The 25,230-nt window shown below is 38.3% G+C and overlaps 8 protein-coding genes across 16 annotated transcripts; 3 read left to right on the plus strand and 5 right to left on the minus strand.

The window, feature by feature from the left end:
- Positions 1-3,403: 3,403 nt before the first annotated feature.
- On the minus strand, positions 3,404-5,798 carry LOC108853403 (delta-9 desaturase-like 5 protein). Of its 2 annotated transcripts, none has more exons than XM_018626820.2 (6): positions 5,649-5,798; positions 4,658-5,142; positions 4,343-4,483; positions 4,104-4,244; positions 3,896-4,002; positions 3,404-3,706 (listed from the first exon to the last, which is right to left on the minus strand). In XM_018626820.2, exons 2-6 carry the CDS (start codon positions 4,967-4,969, stop codon positions 3,508-3,510), a joined length of 900 nt encoding a protein of 299 aa, XP_018482322.1. In that variant the 5' UTR covers positions 4,970-5,142; positions 5,649-5,798; the 3' UTR covers positions 3,404-3,507. The 2 variants fall into 2 exon arrangements, with proteins under 2 accessions (XP_018482322.1, XP_056861492.1); XM_057005512.1 differs by having other exon boundaries at positions 4,658-5,145; positions 5,649-5,775.
- Positions 5,799-8,118: 2,320 nt separating this feature from the next.
- On the plus strand, positions 8,119-11,464 carry LOC108863085 (probable alpha,alpha-trehalose-phosphate synthase [UDP-forming] 7). 3 transcript variants are annotated; one of them, XM_057005534.1, is made up of 4 exons: positions 8,119-10,290; positions 10,362-10,635; positions 10,702-11,036; positions 11,119-11,464. In XM_057005534.1, the coding sequence occupies exons 1-3, from the start codon at positions 8,327-8,329 to the stop codon at positions 11,011-11,013; spliced, it is 2,550 nt and encodes an 849-aa protein (XP_056861514.1). In that variant the 5' UTR covers positions 8,119-8,326; the 3' UTR covers positions 11,014-11,036; positions 11,119-11,464. The 3 variants fall into 3 exon arrangements, with proteins under 3 accessions (XP_056861514.1, XP_018492907.2, XP_018492898.2); XM_018637405.2 differs by having other exon boundaries at positions 11,227-11,464; XM_018637396.2 differs by having other exon boundaries at positions 10,702-11,464.
- Positions 11,465-11,586: 122 nt separating this feature from the next.
- Positions 11,587-12,529, plus strand: LOC108842883 (uncharacterized). The gene has a single exon (XM_018615932.2). The coding sequence runs from the start codon at positions 11,630-11,632 to the stop codon at positions 12,359-12,361; it is 732 nt and encodes a 243-aa protein (XP_018471434.2). The 5' UTR covers positions 11,587-11,629; the 3' UTR covers positions 12,362-12,529.
- A 121-nt stretch (positions 12,530-12,650) lies between these two features.
- On the minus strand, positions 12,651-15,371 carry LOC108863100 (ATP-dependent zinc metalloprotease FTSH 8, chloroplastic). Of its 2 annotated transcripts, none has more exons than XM_018637414.2 (4): positions 15,211-15,371; positions 13,498-14,984; positions 13,179-13,419; positions 12,651-13,101 (listed from the first exon to the last, which is right to left on the minus strand). In XM_018637414.2, the coding sequence occupies exons 2-4, from the start codon at positions 14,982-14,984 to the stop codon at positions 12,751-12,753; spliced, it is 2,079 nt and encodes a 692-aa protein (XP_018492916.1). In that variant the 5' UTR covers positions 15,211-15,371; the 3' UTR covers positions 12,651-12,750. The 2 variants fall into 2 exon arrangements, with proteins under 2 accessions (XP_018492916.1, XP_018492924.1); XM_018637422.2 differs by having other exon boundaries at positions 13,498-14,989; positions 15,211-15,349.
- A 158-nt stretch (positions 15,372-15,529) lies between these two features.
- LOC108814717 (protein ROOT PRIMORDIUM DEFECTIVE 1) lies at positions 15,530-17,471 on the minus strand. 3 transcript variants are annotated; one of them, XM_018587351.2, is made up of 2 exons: positions 15,962-17,471; positions 15,530-15,768 (listed from the first exon to the last, which is right to left on the minus strand). In XM_018587351.2, the coding sequence occupies exon 1, from the start codon at positions 17,139-17,141 to the stop codon at positions 15,966-15,968; it is 1,176 nt and encodes a 391-aa protein (XP_018442853.1). In that variant the 5' UTR covers positions 17,142-17,471; the 3' UTR covers positions 15,530-15,768; positions 15,962-15,965. The 3 variants fall into 3 exon arrangements, with proteins under 3 accessions (XP_018442853.1, XP_018442846.1, XP_056861560.1); XM_018587344.2 differs by having other exon boundaries at positions 15,530-15,888; XM_057005580.1 differs by having other exon boundaries at positions 15,530-15,893.
- A 143-nt stretch (positions 17,472-17,614) lies between these two features.
- Positions 17,615-19,851, minus strand: LOC108814734 (uncharacterized). Of its 2 annotated transcripts, none has more exons than XM_018587368.2 (7): positions 19,667-19,851; positions 19,382-19,498; positions 19,106-19,234; positions 18,761-18,989; positions 18,318-18,432; positions 18,053-18,217; positions 17,615-17,877 (listed from the first exon to the last, which is right to left on the minus strand). In XM_018587368.2, the coding sequence occupies exons 1-7, from the start codon at positions 19,772-19,774 to the stop codon at positions 17,841-17,843; spliced, it is 900 nt and encodes a 299-aa protein (XP_018442870.1). In that variant the 5' UTR covers positions 19,775-19,851; the 3' UTR covers positions 17,615-17,840. The 2 variants fall into 2 exon arrangements, with proteins under 2 accessions (XP_018442870.1, XP_018442863.1); XM_018587361.2 differs by having other exon boundaries at positions 19,106-19,237; positions 19,667-19,849.
- Positions 19,852-20,256: 405 nt separating this feature from the next.
- On the plus strand, positions 20,257-24,831 carry LOC108805711 (probable sugar phosphate/phosphate translocator At1g06470). Of its 2 annotated transcripts, XM_018577681.2 has the most exons (13): positions 20,257-20,500; positions 20,942-21,421; positions 21,515-21,684; positions 21,934-22,019; positions 22,126-22,175; positions 22,404-22,471; positions 22,607-22,707; positions 22,825-22,837; positions 22,938-23,122; positions 23,303-23,389; positions 23,478-23,572; positions 23,687-23,806; positions 23,983-24,831. In XM_018577681.2, the coding sequence occupies exons 2-12, from the start codon at positions 21,159-21,161 to the stop codon at positions 23,802-23,804; spliced, it is 1,236 nt and encodes a 411-aa protein (XP_018433183.1). In that variant the 5' UTR covers positions 20,257-20,500; positions 20,942-21,158; the 3' UTR covers positions 23,805-23,806; positions 23,983-24,831. The 2 variants fall into 2 exon arrangements, with proteins under 2 accessions (XP_018433183.1, XP_056861553.1); XM_057005573.1 differs by lacking the exons at positions 20,257-20,500; positions 23,983-24,831 and adding an exon at positions 20,507-20,570 and having other exon boundaries at positions 23,687-23,940.
- Positions 23,910-24,340, minus strand: LOC108805801 (uncharacterized). The gene has a single exon (XM_018577788.2). It carries the CDS (start codon positions 24,338-24,340, stop codon positions 24,077-24,079), a length of 264 nt encoding a protein of 87 aa, XP_018433290.1. The 3' UTR covers positions 23,910-24,076.
- Positions 24,832-25,230: the final 399 nt, after the last annotated feature.

Below are 25,230 nucleotides of genomic sequence, written 5' to 3' on the forward strand. Positions count from 1 at the left end.
TATGTAGAGATGCAGGAATAAGGTACAAAAAGCCAACAATGACATACATTACACAGAGGTATATATTAATTCACTGTCAACTTCTTCTGGAACCTATTTTTATAAAAAAAACGTATTGAATTTGAGGTTGATTGATAATTTATGACAAAGTACCCTCAATTAATTTTCTTCAAAACCATTAAAATTTTTCTGTTAGGTTTATTTTCTTTTTGTTAAGATAAAGTGATTTTTAACCTCTATCAGAAATTCAAACAATGTAAATAGTTTTTTCCAGAAAGAAATAACTTAGATGGAGGAGTAGCTACTAGACATTTTTTTACCACTACACCAACATCTCGTTGGTCTCTGAAACTTATAAGATGAGTACATACTGTATATCCATCTAGTTTTTTAAACCAAAAACTTACACATCAGACAATCTGTGTATTGTATTTGTTTGAGAGTTATATGAGTCGCATTCATCTTGAGTGAGCAGCTTATAGAGTTAATGCTGTTTTTTTTTTGAAAAAGCAGTTAATGCTGTTGGGTCTTGGACCACAATGTTAAATGCATTGCTTACTCTTTTTAACTACCCTTTCTATGGTGTTCAAAAAAAAAAAAACAACCCTTGCTATATCTATATCTCTCTTTTTTTTTCTTCTTCCATTTCCATCTTCAGTATCCTGGCATGGCACCACATGTTTTCACAGATCCTAATAGCATTCAAATTAATTTGACACCCTCTTCTTCGATGCACCATATATCATGTTGTTGAGACTAATGAGACTGTGTATATTGAGTATTAGTATTAATTCATCTCGACGGACTCTACCTACCAGCTAACAGTAAATGGGTCGTCTACAAATGAGGATTTAACTTTGAAAAACCCAATGGCCAACGCCATTTCTTATATATAGATAATGTATCATATAAATACGTACTGACAATGGCTTATATAAACTAATCGATCCTGAACTTAATATCTACGCATATGAAATCATTATAGAAACGCATTAATTATGATGTTATCCGTCACATGTAGTGCCTTTTGGATAAATTTCTACATCAGCCCAGCATACACTAACCATTTGTTACAGTGTATATTGGATAGTATCAATATATAGTCATTTTTATTTCTCTGAACAGAGAAATGTGTACTGTATGATTATTAATCTGATATTTTGGGTGCAAATACTCTATAAATAATCGGGTTGATTGATAATTTAAATCACATACGTCTAAAGACCCCCAAAACGATATCTCGATGATAGGGAAACAGAAGGACGCACGTGAGTGAGTCCGTAAGGCAAATCACGCATTTTAGGAACTTGATAAATACTACTAATAATACATGTCTCTGTATATAAAACTGAATTTTGTGTACTTGTGTTTTGATTATGTATTTAAAACCACTTGCTCTTAGATTTAAGATGCAAATCTATTCTATTAATTTTCCTGTATGACCAACTGATATTAGTGTGATCCAATACATTTTTAGTAATACAAACTACTTTATTTCCTTAATTATCGAGACCTACTTCTATAAGAATCGTTAGAGATAGCGGCAGTTATGCTTTTTAAGAAAATCACTACACATATTAATCATGTTTGATTCAACAATGTGCCATTTTACCTGAATTATCGGACGTAGACTTACCTAAATTATCAGACCCATAAAAGAATTTATGATTATATATAATTTAAACATACAAAATATATCCACATACCTGAATTATCAAAACAACTAAAGAATTTAATGATTATATATTTTATATACAGAAAATATATCCAATTTTTGGAAGGACGGATCAGAATCTAATCTATTTTTTTTATATCAAACGGCTATTCTATTACTCAAATTAGAGGAAACCTGGGTAACTATACGAGAATAGAGCAATTCATTCTATTAAAATAACATCATAACATCATAAGAAAAATATTATACAAAGATAAACATAAATAGAACTAAAAATACAAATATAAAAAAAAATTGGTTTTCGGTGTAGATTGGATTTGATATTGGGTTTTGGATATCACACTTTAAGAACCATTCAAGTATATATGTCATGTCTAATAAAATATGAGACTTTGATTTTCGAGTCGATTCTGAATCACTATTTTTGGTGACGAATATTATTGACTAATAATGTTAGGTAACTAATAAAAAATATAATATGTTGCAAACTTCAAGAATAAAGTTTAAAATAATTTTTAAATGCATACGGTACAAGTGTATAATTACGTAATTTGACATATTTAATATAGTTACCAAAAATTAAATTAAACTAAATTAATATTAAACACAAATATGATTACAAAAAAATAAAAATATAGAAATTAAATTTCTAAGAAAATTAAAACAAAAATACACCTGCTTTTTGAAAGAGCAGGTCAAAATCTAAATGTAGCCTAACTATTTTAATAGAATAAATTAAAATATCTTATTAGTCATTTAAGAAAAATATTATACAAAGAAAAACAAATATATGACTAAAAATTAGGGGTGGGCGTTTGGGTATCCATTTAAAGATTTCAGGTCTATTCGGGTTCGGTTCGGGTCTATTCGGGTTTCCGATTTTCGGGTTCAAAGATTTCATCCTCATTCGGGTATTTCTAAATTTCGGTTCGGATCTTTGGGGGTTCGATTCGAGTTCGGATAACCCATTTAAATTATTTTAAAAACTTTAAAATTCATTATATGCTTCAAATTTCTCAAAATCTATAAACAAAACAATATAATGCATTTAGATTTAAATAGTATATGTCAAAATACCTAAACATAACATATAAATTGGTTCGATTTGAATATTTGGGTAAAGAAACAATAGATATGTTAATATTTTTGATGTTTTGAGCATACTTTAGCTATTTTAAACATTTACTTTTGACTAATTGTATATATTTCAAGTATTTTGGACAACTTAAAAGTATCTTATATATTTTAGATGTTTTTAGTATACATTAAATCCAAAATTGATTAATATATTTAGGTATATAAATCTATTTAGGATACATTCGGGTATCCGAAATACTTCGGTTCGGATCGGGTTTGGTTTTGGTTCTCTAAATACCAAAATTTTGAACTTATTAAGATATTTAATTAATTTCGGTTCGGGTTCGGTACTACTTTTTGGATCGGGTTCGGTTCTTTGGGTTCAGATTTTTTGTCTAACCCTACTAAAAATCATAAATATAGAAATTATTTTTTTTTTAAAATGTAAAACAAAAAATATACCCGCCCTTTTAAGGCCGGGTCAAAATCTAGTATTCATTTAAAACAAACATTAAACTAATGATTCAATTAGAATATACTTGATCAAGCAAAACTAAGTCTACTATAAGACAGAATACGTAAAACATGCATTTATATTGGAATATATTGAAATGATTTTGGAAAAGATAACAAATAACCATAGTTGCAAACTTATGTAAGTCGTTTTTACTATAGAACTTATAACATAGATTGGTTTATACATAAACTTCTCATTAGTGCATCATGCGAATAATACAAAGTTTTTAAATAAAACATCAACGAACGAGAGCCAGTTTCTGTTTTTGAAATTCCGAAGGCAATTTCACATCGGTGGCTAATCCGAGAACCTCAAATAGTCGAATGAGGTACCAAGTGATATCTATCTGCCACCACTCCAACCCTTGCCTCGCCGATGACTCAAACGCATGGTGGTTGTTGTGCCAACTCTCTCCCATCGTAAATATGCTTAGCCACCTTCATCAAGATACCCAAACAGTGTTTTAATAGTAAACAAGATGTCATAATATTATTCACGTAATTAAAAAAAAAAATACTTGTTTGATCTTTTTAAGATCAATTTCTGGAAGTTATCCGATTTGATGTTCCTATAACGAGAATTTAAATAGTTGAATTAATATATAGAATTCTTATATTATATATTACCACACGTTACGAGATGTGTCTTTAGTCTTCCATGACCTCGAACCCCAAATATGGCATGCCGAGTTAACGAGCCATGTCACGTGGTACCCTAGCACACCTCCAACGCCCTGTCATCAAATATCACCAGTTTCGTAACTAATTGTTATATCAAGAACAAATAGGTATACAAAGACGTTTCATACATAAGTTAAAGAAAAAGATTACGTACCCCGCCGCATGTAAGGTAAGGCAAACCACCGTAGAGATAGAGGACGGTCCAAAACATTAAGACGTGGAAGCCAATTGTCATTCGTAGAAACCTATAGAACCATTGCTGCTTCAAGTCCATCACGTTGTTACGTCCACCACACTGTTACATTAGTTTGCATTGTTACAAAAAAGCATCATAATTAAGTCATATACAGTACTATGAGCATGAAGAAGATATGAGATATACGTATACGTTACCTTATATTTTATATAATGGGTGTCAAATATCCACATGACATGGCTGAACAAAAATCCTTCCTTAGGGCTATGTGGGTCACGGTCCGAATCAGTGAACTGGTGATGGAACCTATGTATGCTCACCCAATCCAATGGATCACCCTGGAAATATTCAAAAACAAATTTCTCTAATCATACCTCAAAAAAAACAATTAACATATATTATGATACTCATTAGTTAGATTCACTAATCAATAAACCGAGTTGATGCAAAAAAAATCCATAAACCGAGTTTGGTTGACAAAAGAATATATAAATATTTAACCAGGGTTTGACCTGAAGAGCGAAAACAGCAGCGTAAGCGATAGGATACTCAAGCCATTTTGGGAGCTTAAAGCTCCGATGAGCCAAGTTCCTATGATACGAGAATGTGATGAGCAGGTTAGTCACTGCGACGAGAATTAGACCGAACCGTAATGCTTCCCACTTGTAGTTAAATGGCGCCAGGAGACACAAAAAGTGCACCGTCACGACGGTTACCGCTCTTGCTACATCAGCCCACGACCAATATCTCTGAAAATATGGTCTTTTTTCCTTAGGCACCATGTCGCTTTGGCTAGAGCCATCGTCTCTGGTGGGATTACACATGTCTGAACCTTGAGGAGTTGCACTTGTTTTACTTGTAACTTATGAAGTTGTATGAACATAAGACTGAGCAGATATGGGTATATATGGGCTAATATCGTTGTGTCACGGTCCACACCTTGTTAATTGGAATTTACGACTCTTCTTAAATGCTCTCTATCTACCTCCTTCGATTTCTTCTTCGATATAATGGCAGCAGCACATGTTTCACCCATCCCAACAATAAATTAAAGGTTTTTCACAGCCTATACTTTTTTAAATACTGTACCATTACGAAAGAAAGAAAGATCTATAATTGGTACGTAGTTGAGTAATAACGGCACCTCTACTTAGGTAACAGTACACTTGCTGTCTTGTCTCCAAACAAGGATATAACTAAGAGCAACTCCAATGGTGTTATCTACCATTGGAGTTCTTAGGTATATAATATTTTTTTTTTACTTTTTGAATAGTTAAGGATTTCGTTCTAAATTGTATCTTCAATCGTGTTATCTAAATAGAGTTCTTAGGAATAAAAGAACAAAATAGCTAAACTAGACGAAAATCCTAAATCGATTTTCATCCTCAAATCGATTTGAACCCACAATCAATTTAATCCCGACAAGCGAATCGATAAAAACTCTCCAAATTAACATGCATCAACACGAAATACAAAATAAATAACTAAAAGTCTCGGATTTACCTTCAACGATATGTCGATTTGAACTTTCGTCTTTTGTATCGCCTCGAGAGCTCGAGAGGATTTTTTTTTTCGTGGAGTCGGGAAAATGAAAGAGTTTTTTTTGACTCACCAAACTCAGTCCAAACTCGATCCAATGGCAAGTTGCCAGCACACTAAAGATTTGTCTCCCATAAATCCTTAGTTAAGGATTTAATGACCTGAGTAACATAGCTTTTTATCATTATTATATTCGAATGCATAAGAATTCGCGCTAAGACTCTACTAATATACTGCGTTGGAGTTCCTCTAAAGCTCCAACGGCCAAGTCCATTTCTTTGACTAAATTTCTTTATAAATTCATTTAAATATGTAACGTAGCATTAGCAATCACTTACAATCTGGTAAACTAGTCCAAAAATTAATTTACACAGGAGAAATTTTTACGTCGTTTTGAAGCTATCCATTTCTCATGCATGTGCATTCGTATAACTCCGAAGCCTTCTACATCATCCCAACGTGGCAAAGATTTGATAAAGATCTTAAAAATTTCCTACATAGTAAGCACTTGTGATTGCTCGGTAAGTATCTATCGAAGATGAAAGATACATAAACAAAACCAACGTTTTTCAGAGGTTAACAGAAACACAACAACAATTACAGAGTAACAGCATCTATACTGCAACCAACCTCTCTAGACTACTTCTAGTAACCATACTACTCATATAACAATTGTCTTTAGCTAGTATAGCAGCAATTTAACGTATCAAACCAACACGGTTTCTTTTTTAAAAGTAACAATCGCAGAGTTGATGGAAGAAATACAAATTCATTCACCAGAACCAATAGAAGCACAAAATAACAAATCACAAAGTAGCCAGAATGTGGTCGAACGCTAAAGCATATTGATGATAATATTCCAAATCAAACTGAACGTAATCAAACCTCTCTTCATTACTAGTATGAAGTATCCCACATCACAACATTCTGGGCTAAGACCCATAACTTCTGCTTCTTCATTAATTTTGCCGTATTTACTTCTAGTTCATATTGTGTTCTCTTGTATTGGGCTGAGACCCATAACTTCTGCCTAAACTAAGTCGGGCTGTGTATTTTATTTTTATTTAGTTCAAATTTTATAGAAAGCCCCTTTTGTTAAAAACATACATAAAACTTATACATAAATGGGATTTATTTTATTTTGACTGTTTCCTTGATATATAATTCACACATTTATAATATGAAATTAACAACTACCATCCGAAATATTGACAACACAAACAAAAGTCGATAGTTGTAACCGCAAGGCTACTAATCAAATCATTAAAGAGTAGAGACAAAGGTGCAACCAACAACTAATTGACCAACTAGCTTCATTATTTTTTTAATCAAATACAACCATAATCACTCCTCTCCCCCTCAATTTTAAAACGTTCCGAAGAACAAAAACGTAAGCAACTTGATCACTCTTGTTCACCACTCGTTCTTTGAAGTATCCCCTGTTACGACACGTGTCCAAAACGAGCCTAGCACTAGGTACTACCCCATTAGCAAAGAGCTAGTGGTCCCTCCCCCACAACATCGCATATACGGCAGCATCTATCACGCGTCCTCACGTTGTTTCTCCCAATCACGTGTCCGCCTCTCCACGCGCTTCCGCGCCGCGTGGTACAGCTCTTCGGACACATTCCAGCTGGCAATAGTGCGAGTCCGGCTGTCTAGTTGCCTTATCCAACTTTTATAAACGAAAAGGAATGATACTACGACGAGGCTGTCACTTCTTTGTACGTCATCGTCCAATCGGATTGGTCGTCATGTACGTTGTGAAAAAACGACATGACAGCGAAGCAACGACTCGGTGACGGTCTTTTAAAATAATCACAGTCATAGCTCCTTCTATTTGACCAGTAAAATCATAACAACTTTTTTAAACAAGAAACAATAGCTTAAAAAATAATAATATTCCTTTTGATATTCGCGTATCCAACAACAGCTTCCATATCAAACACGATGTACGCCTTTACCTGAAAATATCATAATCTCACCTTTATTTCCTATGTTTCTCATAATTTGTCCCTATTGTTTTGATAACATCAAAAAGAAATCATACATATTTCCTTCCTTATGTAAATAATTACATGTATATCTTATCCAATATATTTCCTTTTCTGTCACTATATCTACCTTTTTCATCTCTATTTTTAACTGCTGATATATTTTTCAATAAATCAAAAAGTTTAGGAAAAAAAATAAAATATATATATATGGAAGGTTTAATCAAATTAAGCAGGTTAACTATCCATATCAGAAAAATCTGTAATTACTTTTTCATCATAAAGGAAACGTTATTTCTTATTTTGGTAAAAAAAAATTTGGCTTTGGAAAATAACATAGTGGGTCAGAGCAGCTTCGTCTTAGAACAGAGGGGTATATATGATATTATTGTAAAATACACTTATAAGGCTGGAAACAGAGATTTATTATAATTTATATATATCTTTTTTAGAGTTTTCAATATCCGTGTTTATTGGCTGAGTTAATATTTGGGGTATAATCATCACTCAAGCTCTCGATTTGGCTTGGATGGGTGTTCAAAACAACTTCAGAAAGTATTGAATCTTTCTGTTATCTCCGTGCCTAGATCTCGTTGAGTTTGTAGCGTGTGTTGTGTGGATTCTTGTAGCCATTGGAGACAGGGAAAGATGATTTCTAGGTCGTACACCAACTTGCTAGACCTCGCGTCAGGGAACTTCCCCGTCATGGAGAGAGAGCGCAGCAGTACTAGTAGCAGGCTTCTTCCTAGAGTAATGACAGTTCCTGGCAACGTCTCCGAGTTCGACGACGACGACGACCACTCCTCCGAGGACAATCCCTCCTCGGTCTCCTCCGATCGAATGATCATCGTCGCGAATCGTCTCCCCTTGAAGGCCGAGAGACAAAACGGGAGCTGGAGTTTCACCTGGGACCAAGACGCGCTGTACCTGCAGCTCAAGGACGGTTTCCCCGAGGACATGGAGGTCTTATACGTCGGATCTCTGAGCGTCGACGTGGAACCGCGCGAACAAGAAGAAGTGGCGCGGATACTGCTTGAGAAATTCAAATGCGTCCCCACTTTCTTCCCGCCCGATCTGCGGTCCAAGTTCTACGACGGATTCTGCAAGAGGCAGTTATGGCCGTTATTCCACTACATGCTTCCGTTTTCTCCACCTGACGGAGGAGGAGGGAAAAGATTTGACCGGTCAATGTGGGAGGCTTACGTGGCAGCTAACAAACTCTTCTTCCAGAGAGTCATCGAGGTGATAAACCCTGACGATGATTTCGTCTGGATCCACGATTACCATCTCATGGTTCTCCCTACTTTCCTTAGAAGACGGTTCAACCGGATCAGAATGGGCTTTTTCCTCCACAGCCCGTTCCCTTCCTCTGAGATATACAGATCCCTCCCCGTCCGCGAAGAGATCCTCAGGTCGCTGCTGAACAGCGACCTCATCGGCTTCCACACGTTCGATTACGCGCGTCACTTCCTCGCTTGCTGCAGCCGGATGCTGGGGCTGGAGTATCAGTCTAAAAGAGGTTACATCGGATTGGAGTATTACGGGAGGACGGTGGGGATCAAGATCATGCCCGTGGGGATCGACATGGGGCGGATACAGTCCGTGATGAAGTGTTCGGAGGAGGAAGGAAATGTGATGGAACTTAAAAAGCGTTACGAAGGAAAGACGGTGTTGCTTGGGATCGACGACTTGGATGTTTTCAAAGGGATCGACCTAAAGCTGCTGGCGATGGAGGAGATGCTTAAACAGCATCCGAGCTGGAGAGGGAGAGCCGTGTTGGTTCAGATCGTGAATCCCGCTAGGGGTAAAGGGATCGATGTTGAGAAGACACGTGGCGAGATCGAAGAGAGCTGCGGGAGGATCAATGAGGAGTTTGGAGGAGGATATTATCAACCTATTGTGTATATTGATACTCCGATGTCGATAACTGAAGTTAATGCTTATTATCATATAGCCGAGTGTGTGGTTGTTACGGCGGTTAGAGATGGGATGAACCTTACTCCTTATGAGTATATAGTGTGTAGACAAGGAGGTCCGAAGAAGAGCGTGTTGGTCGCGTCGGAGTTTATCGGATGCTCTCCTTCGCTCAGCGGGGCGATAAGGGTGAACCCGTGGAACGTCGAAGCGACCGGAGAGGCGCTGAACCAGGCCTTGTCGATGAGTGACGGTGAGAAACAGCTGAGGCACGAGAAGCATTTCCGGTACGTTAGCACTCACGACGTTGCGTTTTGGTCGAGGAGTTTCTTGCAAGATTTGGAGAGGATATGCGTGGACCATTTCAAGAAGAGGTGTTGGGGGATGGGGATTAGTTTTGGGTTCAGAGTTGTGGCGCTTGATCCTAACTTTAGGAAGCTTTCGATACCGAGCATTGTGTCGGATTACAAGAGGGCGAAAAGGAGAGCGATACTGTTGGATTATGATGGCACTCTGATGCCTCAAAACTCTATTAATAAAGCTCCCAGCCAGGAAGTTATGGACTTCTTGGATGCGCTTTGTGAGGACGAGAAGAATACTGTTTTCATTGTGAGCGGAAGAGGAAGGGAAAGCTTAGGCGAATGGTTCTCTCCGTGTAAAAACGTTGGGATTGCAGCAGAGCATGGATACTTCTTAAAGTATTTTTTTCTTTTCTCTAGATTTTGTATACTAGTTTTAAATGTGTTAGTAACATGTCTATTACTTATAGGTGGCCAGGGAGTGAAGAATGGGAAACATGTGGCCAGGGAACTGATTTTGGTTGGATGCAGATAGTGGAACCTGTAATGAAACAGTACACGGAATCTACAGATGGGTCTTCCATTGAAGTAAAAGATAGTGCTCTGGTTTGGCAATACAGGGATGCAGATCCAGGCTTTGGTTCTTTGCAATCAAAGGAAATGTTAGAGCATCTAGAGAGTGTTCTAGCTAATGAGCCTGTTGCAGTCAAGAGCGGTCACTACATTGTAGAAGTCAAGCCTCAGGTAAATTTATTTATTTTCCTGATTAAATCCAAAGCATTTCTTGGTACTTAATCTTGTTTTGTATAGGGAGTGAGCAAAGGATCTGTATCAGAAAAGATATTTTCATCAATGGGTGAAGATGGGAAGCCAGCTGATTTTGTGCTCTGTATTGGAGATGACAGATCTGACGAAGACATGTTTGAGGCGATTGGTAATGCAATGTCGAAAAACTTGCTCTGCGCAGATGCTCTTGTGTTTGCATGCACAGTTGGGCAAAAACCAAGCAAGGCTAAATATTATTTGGACGATACTATGGAAGTGAGGAGTATGCTTGAATCTCTAGCTGAAGCATCAGAGGCTTCAAACTTTTCTATGCGTGAACTTGATGATGCCCTTTGATTTGGAAACCAGAGTTTTGCCAGGTTTTTGTCCTCTACTTGCTCTGTTTGTGCAACAAACGATGGTCTTGTTCTCATAGAACAGTATCAATGATAATGTGCATAGATGGCTAAAGAGATGATACAGACAAAGACAAGGAACATAGCTGTGTGGTTTGGTCTGTTGTGATTGAAAGAAAGGATAAAAGCTGATGTGAAATTTTGTTCTGTTCAGATGGTGTTTGGGGGGAGCAAAAGACGAGGAAAATAGCTGTGTGGTTGGTTTCTTAAAAATCTTTGCAGGATGTTGAAGTAATAACAAGCAAAAGCTTTGGTCTTTATTTTTTTCATTTCTAGTAGTATTATTAAAATTGTAATTAGATGATCTTGTTAAACTTTCATTTTGGATTCGGCTGTTCATTGAATCTGGGAAAAAAATGTGAAAAAAATATTTAAAGATAAGTTGTTCACCATTGTTGAGAATTTTCAGTATTTGTTCCGAGTACAGTTCAGTAGCCCATTGGGCCCTACGTATTTTGTCGCTTACTGTCGGATTGCCCTTTTTTCAGACTGTCATTAAATTCCTTCACCCTCTTTTTTTTCCCTTAATTGGTTGGGTTGCTTTGCATTGATGAGTGATGAGCTTTCCAAAGGAAAAGAAAAGTCCAATGGAGAAGAAAACTGATGGGAAAATGAAGAGTGTGGCTTCGATTCCGGATAATTATGTATCTATTCTCCAGCTTCAGGAGCGCTGGATGAAGGAAAAAGAAGGGAAACAGAAGGAAATAGACTTAGAAGTGAAGCAGCAGCAGCAGCAAGTTAATGGACAACGAAGGAGAGAAGAAGAACCAAGGGTGAAGCTTGAGAGAACCAAGAGTTTAGGAGGAACTGTTCATAGCAACCGTCGGAAAAAGGAAACAGATTGCGTTGAGAAAGAAGAAGCTGATGTCTCTGCAATTGTGAGCAAGAAGGGAGAATGTGAAGGATATTCGAGAGAGAGAAAGAAGAAACGGTCTAAGAAGAAGAATCAAGTGAAGGAGGTCGTCGAGTCTGGATCCAAGGCATACATCCGGAGGCAGATTAATCAGGCGAAAGAGGAGATTCCGGGAGTGAAAACTGTTCAAAACACAGAGAATAATAATAATGCTGCTAGTAGTAATTCACTTTCTTTAGAAACTCAGTTTCAGCATCTCCAGATCAGGAAGAAGAGAGGGGAAGAGGATGGAAGAGACAAAGAAGTCAAGGGACCTGCAAAATTGAACAGTGGACAAGGTCATTACAGAAACCAAAAACATGAAACAAGGACCATGGTGTGGGTGAAGAAAGGAGACAACAATGCAGCTGGTGGTGGGAATGGCGTCATCTTTTAAAAGGTCGGAACTTGGATTTGGTTCCTGTTCCTTTGGGGATGCATTGTATGTAAATCGTATATAATCTTGAATCTAAGAGCATGATGATTATGGTACCCACACAACTACTAAGTACTTTTGAAATATTGTATTCCTTTTCCAGTTTTAGTGTCAAAGTCTCTTTCACCACCTTATTACATGACTAGTTATTTATTTCAGCATTGGATCTATGCATCAGTGCTTCTGAATCTGAGACAACTATTGAATGAATACATTTGCAAACATAGTTTTTAGTTTAAGCCATTAGTCCTTTGAGTTTGAAACAGTTCTTTCTATATATACTTGTAACACAGTATGGGGGAAGAGTATCTCAAAGATATACACAGATATTCAAAGTCTCTTTTATTCACTCAGACAGAAGCTGGTGTTGGTGTTGATGTTGAGGTTGAAGAGGCAACACGGTTTTCAGGTGGGATTTCTGTAAACTCAGACAAGATTGCTCGGAACTCATCCCCTGACATCGTCTCTTTCTCCAAAAGCACTTCAACAATCTTGTCCATGGCTTCACGGTTGTTCCTTATGTGCCCCAAAGCTATCTCGTACGCACTGTCTGACAGGGTCTTCACCGCTGAATCGATGTCGTTTGCAAGCTTCTCAGACATTGAGTTTCTTGCCATCATCCTCATGATCACATCGCTCTGAGCTGATGAGTCCATCAACGACCATGGTCCAATTTCAGACATCCCAAATGTTGTCACCATCTGCCAAGATTGTATAATAACCCATCAACATCATTATTAAAAGAGTGAAGCTGAGACTTAGTAGATAGATAGATTACCTGTTTAGCCAAACCGGTGATCTGTTGCAAGTCACCAACTGCACCAGTAGTCACCTCCGGCTCACCAAAGATGACTTCTTCAGCAGCTCTACCACCGAGCCCACCAACGATTCTCGCAAATAGTTGCTGTTTGGAGATTAGAGTTGGATCATCAGAGGGAATGAACCAAGTCAGACCTCTCGCTTGTCCTCTTGGAATCAATGTGACCTTTTGTACAGCATCATGTCCTGGAGTCAACGTTCTGCAAGAACAAAACATAAAGAACTCTACATAACACACACACAGACACACAAATGCTTCTGATCTGATTCTGACTTACCCACAGACGGCATGTCCAACTTCATGGTAAGCAACCAAGCTCTTGCTCTTCCCATCTGTCATCACAGTTCCTTCCATCCCAGCTACAATCCTATCAATCGAATCATCAATCTCTTTAGACGATATCGCCGTCTTCCCACGTCGTCCAGCCAATATGGCAGCTTCGTTTAAGAGGTTCGCAAGATCAGCTCCACTGAATCCAGGCGTTCTCATGGCTATTACTTCTAGTGAAACACCACCCTCGAATTTCTTGTTCCCAGAGTGAACCTTGAGTATCTCTGTTCTTCCCTTAACATCTGGAACGTCAACAGACACCTGCCGGTCAAAACGGCCTGGTCTAAGCAGGGCGGAGTCAAGAATATCCGCTCTGTTGGTTGCAGCAACCACGATCACACCAGTGTTACCTTCAAAACCATCCATCTCCGTCAAGAGCTGGTTAAGCGTCTGTTCTCTCTCGTCATTACCTCCACCGATTCCAGTTCCTCTCTGCCTACCGACGGCATCAATCTCATCCACAAAGACAATGCACGGAGCATTCTCCTTGGCCTTTTTGAAAAGATCACGGACCCTCGAAGCACCAACACCGACAAACATCTCAACGAACTCAGAACCTGAGATTGAAAAGAAAGGCACACCAGCTTCACCAGCGATGGCTTTTGCTAACAGTGTTTTTCCAGTACCGGGAGGACCAACGAGGAGAACACCTTTCGGGATCCTCGCGCCAACAGCAGTGAACCTCTCAGGCTTCTTGAGAAACTCCACCACTTCCATGAAGTCTTGCTTGGCTTCATCTACTCCAGCAACATCGTCGAAAGTTACTCCAGTGTTTGGCTCCATCTGGAACTTCGCTTTGGACTGACCGATCTGAAGCGGGAAGCCAGGACCGCCGGGGCCACCCATTCCACCAGAGGACCGTCTCGAGAGAAGGAACAAACCGCCGATGAGAATCAGAGGGAACGCGAGGTTCCCAATCAAGTTGAGCAACGGAGAGCCTTGGTCTTCCTGAGCAGTATGTGCTGCGAAGTCGATGTTCTTTGCTCTCAGCTTCTGGAGAAGCTCTTGACTCAGCCCCGGAAGTTGCACGCGCACGCGCTGGATCCTGTTGCCTAGCTCAGGAGAAACAGCCTCCACGATAGCTATCGTCCCGTTCTCATACAAATCTACTTTATCGACCCTTCCTTTGTCTAGATACTCGAGGAACCTGGAGTAAGACATCCTCGACGATGAGACACCTTGTTCATCTGCGTTTGCTTTCCCGCTTCCGACCAAACCGACTCCCGCCGCAGCTGCGGCGTTTCCAAGCAAAAGCTTGAAGAAGCCTCTTCTCGCTTCGTGTTTGTTCACATCCAAAGAAGCCTTCACGAGAGTGACTTTGGGTGTCCTATCGACTGACGCAAACGTTGAGGAGAGTCCAAGCTGTTTGAATCTATGTTTAGTTGCGTGGACAGATAATCCGCTCCCGATGAGACAAGACGTTGAAGCAGCCATCTGCGCTATACATCAATTTTTTTAATCAAAGGTTATGGTAAAAGTATAACAAGATCCAATATTGAACATGCAAGTTTATAGTAGAAATATAATCAACATGATCGACCATTATAGATGTATATGAACAGAGACTGGACCTTTATATGCTCAAGAAAACTGAATTACAGAGTGATAGACCAGAGAGAAAAGCTGCTGAGATTACAAAGATGAGTGAAGAGAAGCAAACCTGTGGAGATTTGGTAGACAACACAAGAAGCTTATGTGAAAGAAAGACTCTGGTCGGCGAAGAGAAGTAAAAGGAGCTGAGTTTTTGAAGAGAAGAGATGTGGTGTCAGAACATCTTACGTGTCTTCCTCTCAATAGCTTTTAATTTTAGAGGAGTTGAATTTTTAATTTAATTTTTATTGTATTAAACGCCGATATAATTTTTTATTATCAGGCTCATTTTTTATTTTTGAACCTTTTTCACAACCTTGACCAGAAAACCTTTTCACAACCATAAAAAATCAAATATTTTTCTTTTGTTAGCATACTTCAAAAAAATATCTTTAAAATGCATTTTTTTAAATGCATATCTATTATTTACCTACTAATATTTAATTAAATACATAGTCTTACATATATAAATAAATCTAAAAAACGAAAGAGTTTCAGTGTGTTCCAAAAAAAAAAAAGAGTTTTAGTAGCACAAGTAAAGCCACATGCATCATCTAGCAACCAAGTAAGCAAAATCCAAAGAAAGAAAGAAACAGTATTGAGTTTGGATAGTCTTTGTCGACATAACCTACAAAGTACACAACAAACAGAGAGCTTATCTTGTATTGTGAATCCTTAACGCATATGCAGTTAAAGAGGCTCAAGATAGCTTAGATTCTTGGTGATCTCATCTCTCAAGTGTTTCATACTGCACTGAATAAGCTAAACATATGGAAAAGGACAATAGCATATTTTAAGCCAAAAGGATAAAAGAAACTCACAGTTTCATTCTTCTTCAGACATATTTGTGTCCCTAGAATCTGATAAAGCAGCATGGCGACCCAAGAGGACAAGATCAAGAAGCTTCCTCCTAGCTTCGTAGACTGGATTTGGATCTATCAAACGTCCTCTCTCATAAGCCTCTCTGAGAAACACTGTGTGCCTTTTCCCTTTAGTTGACATATAAAACATCCCCGGGTGATCCAAGAACAAATCCCTTATGTTCAAATCAATCCCAAAACATTTTCTGAAGTGGCTGATCTTCTCCACCTCCACCATCTTCTCCACAGTCAAGCTCAAGAACTCGTGGGCGATCGCAACCGCTCTTTTCTCTACTCCCATCACACCGGACTTGTTCTTTTTCTTGCCAACCATGTCCTCGTACGGCCCCACGTAAGGCAGTTTCTGCCATTCCTTCTCTTTAGCCTTAAAGTTCTTGCTCAGTCTCATCCCTGGTGGGTAACTATGTTTGAAACTAAACTGAACTTCGGTTCTGTCGACGCTGCAATCCTCCTTGCAACAACACTCGACCACTCTCCATTTTTCAACCGCGGCTTCAAAACTCAGACTCTTACCTTCTTCTTGAACCAGCTCTAAGATATGTGTATTGGGTTCATGACCATCACTAAGCTTAAAAAAATGAGGGTTCTTTGAGATCACAGAGTCCTCAAAATCATCAGGGAGCCCAAGCTCTCTCCAAACCTTGAAAACCGCACGAAGCGGTACCGACTTTGATATGGACATAGACAGGAGCCTAACCAACCTGTCAACAACAACAGGCAAAGAAGCATTGATAGCCAAAGCCTCTTGACGAGAAATCTCCATGGCTGCATCAGTTAACCTGCAAAAGGGCTGAGACTTCGCAGGATCATACAAGACGTGGAAAATGTGAGGGTACTTCCTCAGGAAAGAAGCTGCGCCACGGTTGAGGTGGAGCTTCTGGGAGAGCCTGGAGAGGAACTCAATGGATACAGAAGGAGGGTCAGCTGTTGGGTTAGCGAGGATGAGGTCTTGTATGTCAATGACCTTGAGGAGGTTCTTGTATTTGTCCATGAGCTTCTCGAAAACAGGGTCTCTTGCTCTGGAAGCCACGTACTGACCAGACGTCGTTGCTGATCGGACAGTGGTGATGGAGCCTCCACAGGGGTGGGTCAGAAGTGATCTCATGAAGCCAAACCTCATACTGACTTAAGGAGATGTCTTCGTTCCACAAAATGAGATAAAACACTCTCTGCGGTATAAAACACTCTTCTGCGGAGTTACGTCGAACACCTTGCGTGCATGGAAAATTAACAAAACTTTCTAGCAGCTATCAACGAGCTGAACTAAAGAAGTACATACCATGTCGTCTTCAATATTGTAGAGTCGATCTTTTTATGATCCTTGTGGTCTGAATCGATATTGTATTCTTTTGTTTTGGGTTCAAAATGTTCAAATCGTATTATAAAGGCCTAAACAGGTTAGATTGTAAATTTACAAAATCCGGTGTCTACTTCGTAAATTGCCTTAAATATGAGGACCTATTCCGGTAATATACAGTGTATTGAAGTTACGTATGTAACTGAAAAACTTCAAACTATCAATTTCTTACAAATCAACCTGAAACACATAACAAAATTTGGAAACTGAGTATTTTTAGTCTTTCTTTTTCTGGATTTTGGTAGTTGTAATCAAGCTTTATTTTTTCTTATATTAATGGATTGTTTACATGGCTTACTCTATCAACTGAGCATGCCTGTCTGCAATCTATGATAAATAAAGACCAAACTATTTTACATATCTTTCACAAATTATTGCTTTTCTTTCTCTTCTTCCACACAAACACCATATATTATACAACATTATTTACCGTTTTGTATATGGTTCCAGAAAGATGAAACCTCAAAGCTTTGGAATCACTATTCTCAGAATCCCATCCCTGCTCCAAATTCAATAATATATTGGGTGTTAGTGCTCTCTATGAAACTTGACAAATCTTACATAACTAATTTAAGCTAGTGACTGGTCTAAAACCACTACTTAGGTGTGCACTATACAGTCTACACTTACTAATCACAATGTTGGGTTGTAGAGAAGTATTAGTTTCTACTTACATAAATTCAGCACCAACGTTATCCTTGTTCACATTGCTAGGGAGTGGCCAGGAAACTTTGAATGGACCTTGTAGTATTTCGTGCTTGTGATATCCAAAGATTGAACCTTTGGTGCATGCATCAACTTTTTGACAGACAGCTGTGCGTCTACCTGTCACAGTCAAGCTGCAGTAGTAGCACGGTAAGTATTTTGTTACTTAATGCATACAAGTGTGTGAGTAATGGGAACATATTGAAAAGATGTGTGAGGATGAGTATTAGTTACTTTAGGTTGTCGACCTCAACTCTTATATCATTGATACTAGCCCCTGGTAGCTCTACCCCCACAACATAGTTATGTTCATACTCTTCAACATTCGATCTCGGAGACCAAACAGTCCCTGCAAAAGAAAATAGGCTTCTATAAATTCTCATGTTGATCAATGAAGATGTGTTTGATTAGAGTAAGGTTGGTAGCTCCTGTACTTTTGGCTGTAATCCAGGTTGATGTCAAAAACACATTTAAAAATTATTAGATATAAGTATATAACAATAGTGTGTTTACAGTATCAAACTTTATTAGATATACCAATTGTGTGTTGAAACTTGACAGTATCAAAACTTTTTTAGATATAACAACTATGTGCTTGCAGTATAAGAAAAACGTTTTCTATAAAAAAAGTAGTGTATCAGGATTCAGGGGCATCCTATATTTATTTGTATGCGTACCTAGATTGGCTAACTTAGGAAGGTCGGGCTTGTATGGCTTTTCCAATTCTTCCTTTAGCTGACATGGTGAATCAAAAGAAACAAAGAACTCATCTTTTGCGGCGGCTTTGGAAAACTGTGGTGGGGCGTACTCAGGTCTGGAAAGCAATGGCTGTTGTGAAGAAGAAGAGAAGCCATCCGTTTTGGTCGCAGAGCACTTGGTAGATGCAGCGTCCTGTGGTATAGTCCTCTGCAAAAAAAAAAAAAAAAAAAAAAAAAACTGAACATCAATCTTCTTTCATATAAAGTTGCAATTTTAGTCACCAGAGAAAAGGAAAATTTTAAATAAGAGAGTTGATGGTGTACCTCATCATCAGTTGAAGCCTGCCTCATAAAAAGACCCTGTGCAGAGGACGCTTGCCGAGCAAAATACAGCCTGTTGTCACCTCTTCTGATGACAGAGTTCTTCAAAGTGATGCCGCCGCCGCCGCTAGTCTGCTGTGTAAATCGAACGAAAGACAAAAGTTAAAAACAGTGAACAACACTATTTGAGCATCTCAACTTCGCAGACATGATGACTTACTCTACCACGGAAGATGATTATAACCTCACCAGATAAACATGAGAAGGAACTTGTGGTACCTGGTCAGTGGGAGCCTGCCTCATGAAAAAGCCCTGTTCAGAAGATGCTTGCCGAGCAAAAGAGATCTTGTTGTCACATCTTCTGATGATGGCAGAGTTCAAACTTCCGCTACAGTTCTGAGGCATCACCAGATATGAGTTTTAATATCAAAACCAAACTATTTGACACAGAATTTTTTTATAAAAAAAAACACAGTCGGGATACCAAAGGGATAAACCAAACAACCTTTAGGATAGTGAAATCCAGAAAATCTAATTCGAGAAAGAGAGAGAGAGAGTAAATACCAAAGGGACGAGCGATGCGGAGGAGACGGGATCGTTGGTGGTGGGTAACGGGAAGTGAGCGGCGACGGTGGCGAGTCTGCGCCTAGCGGTGATGGAATCGAGCTCCATATCTCTCTCTCTCTCTGAGTTCTTCGATGTGTGGGAGAGGGAGGGAGGGATGAGCAAGTGAGAGAGAAAAGGAAGAAAATAATGAGTGGCTTTTAGCTTTGCGCGCGAAAAATATCTTCTCAATCACTCAATGTGGGGTGGAGGGTGTGATTGATTGGATTAGAGATATTTTTTCTTCCCGGGAAACGGACAACAAAGACAAGGACCCATTCTAAAAGAAAAAAAGATGTCACAATTTAGTGGTTTTAATTATTTTTATTATTGCATTTTTTTTGCTATATGGTTTGTTGATAAAATGCATTAATAATTTTGTTTACTCTGAATATAAATTTCTTTCATTTATGATAACACAGATTTGGATGGAATCAAGGCTAAAACAAAACAAAAATGTTCAAGAAAATAACTAATTAGCTAGAATCAATTGTACGGCAAAACAATAAAAACTAATATTCAAAACGAGGTGAAACCAAACCAGGAATCGAATGAAAGTTTTGTTGAAAAGTCCATAAATTATAAAGTTTATAGTTACAATCTGCAAAGGTAACGCAAGTTGCATTGTCACAGAGTGTAATGTTTTCGTAAAAATTGCACCAAACAACAACACAACAACAACCATCATCATCGCTTGCTTGCAACTCCAAATCAAATCAAATCAAATCAAATCAATCAATCCAGCAGCTCCCACGCTCCGATCAGATCCCACCGCGACGATTTATCTCCCTCTTCGTAAGTCTGTCTTCCGGTTTCATCTTCCAATTCGAATCTGTGAATTATTTAAAGCTCACTCCCGATTCAGGTTTTTTTGTTTTTTTTTTTTTGAGCTGGGAATCATTGAGCTTCTCCCTGATTTGGAATGAGATTAATTCTCTATTGAGCTGAATCGAAACTCAGATTCCTTCGTGTTGGTTTCCGTTTTTGTATTTATATGGCTGGCCTATTGATTTAATTAGTCTCTTCTTGAAGCGTTTTAGAAGCTTGCCTTGAGTGAAATGTGGCTCTTGTAACTACTTTGCTCTTTCCACTTACTGTTCAGATCATTAGTTGCTAGGTTACGATAATGGTACTTTTGGCATTAGATTCTAGGTCAAACATCAAGTGAGTGATTCCAGATGCATTGCATTGCTTATTCATCAAAAGCTTAGGTTCCTACCTTCCTTGAATTTTCAGTGAATCTGCCGGGACACTGAGCCATTTGAACATATGAGTATATGGTTGGCAGTGAGTCAAAGATAAAATATTTCTTCCTTGAGGTTCCAAGGCATAGAAGCTGTGTCCATCACAGGGGTAAATAAAGGCCTGCGTGTACTAGATTGTAATGCTCTGTCCGAGTGGTGGTCTGTGAATGGTAGCCGAAAAGGTTGGCTGTTGAGAGTTTAGATTATTGATGGAGCAAAGAATACATCTACGTGGTGGTGGCACAGCTGAAGCGATATCCAATCAGGGAGATGTAGATACAGAACAGGTTTTAGAGCCGTTTGATATTGAAAACGAGACAAACCGCTCCAGCAGTTTTGATGTTGGTTTCAGTTCAGGTGATAACCTCGGAACGTTGCCTAAAGCCTCGAAAGATGCTATCTCTCCCGCTGACATCCTAAAAACACTCTTCTTTATACTTGTATGGTACACTTTCAGCACTTTTTTGACTCTGTAAGTGCATGTCTTTGTGACGATCCCTTAGCCTTTTCTTGTTTTATTTTTTCTTCAAAGCTAGTGTTTAATTTGTTTTGCTTAATTTTCTAGGTACAACAAAACTCTCTTAGGAGATGATTTGGGGAAATTTCCTGCTCCCTTGTTAATGAATACCATTCATTTTTCTATTCAAGCGGTTTTATCAAAGATGATAACATGGTACTGGTCGGGAAGATTTCAACCTGATGTTACCATGTCATGGAGAGACTATTTCATTAGAGGTAAACTAACTTAAACTATGTCGTGAGATCCTTTCTTTTTTACTTGCTAATGATCAGTCCCTGAGCTATATGATCCTCACTGTATAGTATTGAGAAATTTATGTAATTTATCCAATGCATCAATCATTTCAGTATCTAGTGATGACGAGGCGTTGAACAATTTTGAAGATTTAGCTTTTTTCAGTTTTTCTAAGTTGATTATATTGAGTTTCTATGAACTGATGACCAACATGGACTTTCGTTTCACAGTTGTACCAACAGCACTTGCAACTGCTTTGGATATAAACCTAAGTAACGAGTCACTTGTCTTCATATCGGTTACGTTTGCAACAATGGTTAGTTGTTTAATTTTATATTGTAGGCCTATGCAACGTGTTAGGAATTTGTGGATGAAAGAAGCCGAGACGTGTCTAATGAAATTCACGTTTTTTTCATTTGCAGTGCAAATCTGCAGCACCAATATTTCTTCTTCTGTTTGCTTTTGCCTTCAGGTGCTTTATTCATAACAATTTTTTTTTATCTTGATCTTTAGACCATGCATTAGGGTCTGTACTTAACAAATTTATCAATGTAGACTCTGTTGCTCTAGTTAAAACCTAACACTAAGTTCGTTTACAGTTCTCTCTGAATACACATCCTTTTTTATCAATCATCACACTGATGTTTTGCTGCATTTTCCATCCCTTTTTGTGTTATTCTGACACAGTTTCTCTTGCAAGGCTGGAGTCTCCAAGCCTGAAACTTTTTGGCATTATTTCAGTTATCTCAGCAGGAGTGTTGTTATCAGGTGTGTTTTTCTCCAAACATTAATGCATTACTCCTTTTTCAACCTTGGCCAATTTTTTTTCATCCTGTCTGCTACAGTATACATCCACATGCCTTAGTTTTGGTTTATCTAACCAAACTGTTAATTTGCATCCAGTTACAAAGGAGACGGAATTTGAGTTTTGGGGTTTCGTTTTTGTCATGCTTGCTGCGGTCATGTCTGGTTTCCGTTGGTGTATGACCCAAGTTCTTTTGCAGGTATGTTATTTAGTATCAGTTTCTAATTGCTTCTAAACTATGCATTGGATCTTTATATATTTAATGATTTTGTCTTCCAATATTTTGGGTGCATCCTGACGATAACACGATAAGTAGAGAGAAACGTATGGTGAGTTCTTCTCTTGGTGTTTTCTTGTATATAATATTCGTTGTTAATTCTTAAAAAAGTTATAATACATGTATTAATCTGTACTTTTCTGTTCATCCAGGCCTGAAAAATCCATTCACATTTATGAGTTGCGTGTCACCAGTTATGGCTATAGTGACTGGACTTCTTTCTCTCCTTCTGGATCCATGGAGTGAATTTAGAGAGAACAGATACTTTGATAGTGGAGAGCATTTTGCTCGAACTTGTTTCTTGATGCTTTTTGGTGGAGCGCTAGCTTTTTTCATGGTAAGCATTTGCTAACAGTTCATAGTTACAATAAGTGAATTTATCCAGTTGAGGCATGATTAGATTAATTGATTTCAAGAATGAACTCGCCTTGATGGGTGGACTCTGAAGCGGCTTGTGAATATCTAGCTTGGTATCTGATCCTTCTTTCATGCTCACTAGTTAGTATTTTGTTTTCAGGTTTTAACAGAGTATGTTCTTGTTTCGGTGACCAGTGCTGTAACTGTCACAATAGCGGGGGTCGTTAAAGAGGCTGTCACCATAGTGGTAATTGCTTATATTGTATCAGTGCTAGCATTTGATGAATGAGGGATGTAAATATTTTCATTGTTGTTCTACTACTCGGTGTGTACAGGTTGCAGTGTTTTACTTCCATGACGAATTTACTTGGCTGAAAGGTTTTGGTCTGATGATTATCATGGTTGGTGTCAGTTTGTTCAACTGGTACAAGTAAGTAATTTATTCTTCTCCTCCTGGAGAAGGAACTTTGCATAACTTCTTTGTTAAACATCTGATATATTGATTAATGAATATAATCTCATAGTCGCTTTGATGTGTTTCCAGATATGATAAACTTCAGAAGGGACACAAAACAGAAGATGAGACGCAGCTACAAGCTTCAAGTCAAACCGGAAAATATGTGATTCTTGATGAGACGGATGATCGAGAAGAGGGTCCTTAACCGTAAGCATTTTTTTGTGTTGCATACATAACCTCTGGTAAAACTACTTATAAACGCTCTCATGAAACTGCTTTTGCCTTCATGGAAACGTCAGAGATTGGCAAGTTAAATGAATTTAAAGTTTATTCTATAGAAACTACATAGTAACATCAGATAACATTATAGGCTTACTGTGTAGAATTGAGACTAAGCTAAACATGGAGGATGAAGAAGAAGTATGAATACAAAAGAATAATGCAATTGAGAGAATATGAAAATAATAAAATAAGAGATCAGATGTGGCATCCACAACAGAGGTAGAAGAAACAGAGAGTCGAAACGAGAACGACACCTTCGACTACATACATCACGTTGTAAACCACTCCGTCCACTATCTCCGTATGCAGTATATCACCTCTTTTCCACTTAAACGACGAAGACGGCGTTGAAAACATACTCCTTACTCGACGCCATGTATGTGCTTCTTTCGCCGTCACTTCAATCTCCTCTTTCTGCGGCTTCTTCTTCAGAGACGTCCACCTCTTAATCACTCCCATCCTTTTTGTCTCTCTTTCTTTAGGACAGAGTCATCATGTCACACAGTGCGTTCTTATACAGGAGAGGAGAGGGTGGCGATTTGGTGAATAGGTTAGAGAAGGAGAGGGTATTAACGTAAAGTGGGAGTAAGTAAAGGAATGAGATCCTCTTACCTTTTTTCTTCGGAAAAGTAAAAGCATTAGCTGGCGAAAGGTTGGAAGAAGGGTGTGAGGGGTGGTTCAGGGATTTAACAACAAGGCTTTTCGTCACTGATATTATTTTAGTTAGAGAACCAACGGTCCAGCGGCCCACCAAACCAATGCAACAACGGTCCTTTCTCTCACATTCCTACAAATGTCACACTTTTTATATGAACCGTTATATAATATGATTAAGTTAACGAATATATTCTACATGTATATTTCTGATTGTATAGATTAGATTCATACTACGTAATGGTGTGTCGTAAAGAACTATATATAAACCCCAATACAGATGTTTTCTTTTTCTTTTTCTTTGATGCAAGACAGCTCAATTTGATTTGTCTACTTTCCTTTCGGGATGATGAAAGGGAACGTAGCTGCGTCTCTATCAACAATTTGTGACATTATATACAGAGCCGTTATTTTATCAATCGAAAGCTATGTATTTCAATCATACTAATTATTATTGTCAGTTCTCATATTTGTATTTTTTCTAGACTGGGATCACTACAAGAAAACATATATTTAACGAGGACCAATTTCCTCGTTAATTCCTCGTAAAAAGAAGTTTACGAGGAATTAACGAGGAAATAGGTTTCGTCGTTTATCGTCCGTCGTAACACACATTTCGTCGCCATTTCCTCGTAAAGTAGCGAGTCAACCATTTCCTCGTAAAAACGAAGTCAAGATTTCGTCGTAAGTTCCTC

The sequence above is a fragment of the Raphanus sativus genome, chromosome 1 (assembly GCF_000801105.2).
Source record: "Raphanus sativus cultivar WK10039 chromosome 1, ASM80110v3, whole genome shotgun sequence".
In the NCBI taxonomy this organism is placed as follows: Eukaryota; Viridiplantae; Streptophyta; class Magnoliopsida; order Brassicales; family Brassicaceae; genus Raphanus; species Raphanus sativus.

What these genes read in the sequence shown, in the direction of transcription:
- LOC108853403 (XM_018626820.2), bottom strand. Translation starts at nt 4,969, where the DNA reads ATGTGTAATCCCACCAGAGACGATGGCTCTAGCCAAAGCGACATGGTG. An exon ending in CCCATTATATAAAATATAAG is followed by an intron (nt 4,245 to 4,342) that starts GTAACGTATACG and finishes CTAATGTAACAG; the next exon opens with TGTGGTGGACGTAACAACGT. An exon ending in CTTACCTTACATGCGGCGGG is followed by an intron (nt 4,003 to 4,103) that starts GTACGTAATCTT and finishes ATTTGATGACAG; the next exon opens with GGCGTTGGAGGTGTGCTAGG.
- LOC108863085 (XM_018637396.2), top strand. Translation starts at nt 8,327, where the DNA reads ATGATTTCTAGGTCGTACACCAACTTGCTAGACCTCGCGTCAGGGAAC. An exon ending in GAGCATGGATACTTCTTAAA is followed by an intron (nt 10,291 to 10,361) that starts GTATTTTTTTCT and finishes TATTACTTATAG; the next exon opens with GTGGCCAGGGAGTGAAGAAT. An exon ending in TTGTAGAAGTCAAGCCTCAG is followed by an intron (nt 10,636 to 10,701) that starts GTAAATTTATTT and finishes TGTTTTGTATAG; the next exon opens with GGAGTGAGCAAAGGATCTGT.
- LOC108842883 (XM_018615932.2), top strand. Translation starts at nt 11,630, where the DNA reads ATGAGCTTTCCAAAGGAAAAGAAAAGTCCAATGGAGAAGAAAACTGAT.
- LOC108863100 (XM_018637414.2), bottom strand. Translation starts at nt 14,984, where the DNA reads ATGGCTGCTTCAACGTCTTGTCTCATCGGGAGCGGATTATCTGTCCAC. An exon ending in GTTGGACATGCCGTCTGTGG is followed by an intron (nt 13,420 to 13,497) that starts GTAAGTCAGAAT and finishes TTGTTCTTGCAG; the next exon opens with AACGTTGACTCCAGGACATG. An exon ending in TCACCGGTTTGGCTAAACAG is followed by an intron (nt 13,102 to 13,178) that starts GTAATCTATCTA and finishes CAATCTTGGCAG; the next exon opens with ATGGTGACAACATTTGGGAT.
- LOC108814717 (XM_018587351.2), bottom strand. Translation starts at nt 17,141, where the DNA reads ATGAGGTTTGGCTTCATGAGATCACTTCTGACCCACCCCTGTGGAGGC.
- LOC108814734 (XM_018587361.2), bottom strand. Translation starts at nt 19,774, where the DNA reads ATGGAGCTCGATTCCATCACCGCTAGGCGCAGACTCGCCACCGTCGCC. An exon ending in CCGCATCGCTCGTCCCTTTG is followed by an intron (nt 19,499 to 19,666) that starts GTATTTACTCTC and finishes GTGATGCCTCAG; the next exon opens with AACTGTAGCGGAAGTTTGAA. An exon ending in GTTGAGGTCGACAACCTAAA is followed by an intron (nt 18,218 to 18,317) that starts GTAACTAATACT and finishes CTACTACTGCAG; the next exon opens with CTTGACTGTGACAGGTAGAC.
- LOC108805711 (XM_018577681.2), top strand. Translation starts at nt 21,159, where the DNA reads ATGGAGCAAAGAATACATCTACGTGGTGGTGGCACAGCTGAAGCGATA. An exon ending in GAGAGACTATTTCATTAGAG is followed by an intron (nt 21,685 to 21,933) that starts GTAAACTAACTT and finishes TTCGTTTCACAG; the next exon opens with TTGTACCAACAGCACTTGCA. An exon ending in AGTTTGTTCAACTGGTACAA is followed by an intron (nt 23,573 to 23,686) that starts GTAAGTAATTTA and finishes ATGTGTTTCCAG; the next exon opens with ATATGATAAACTTCAGAAGG.
- LOC108805801 (XM_018577788.2), bottom strand. Translation starts at nt 24,340, where the DNA reads ATGGGAGTGATTAAGAGGTGGACGTCTCTGAAGAAGAAGCCGCAGAAA.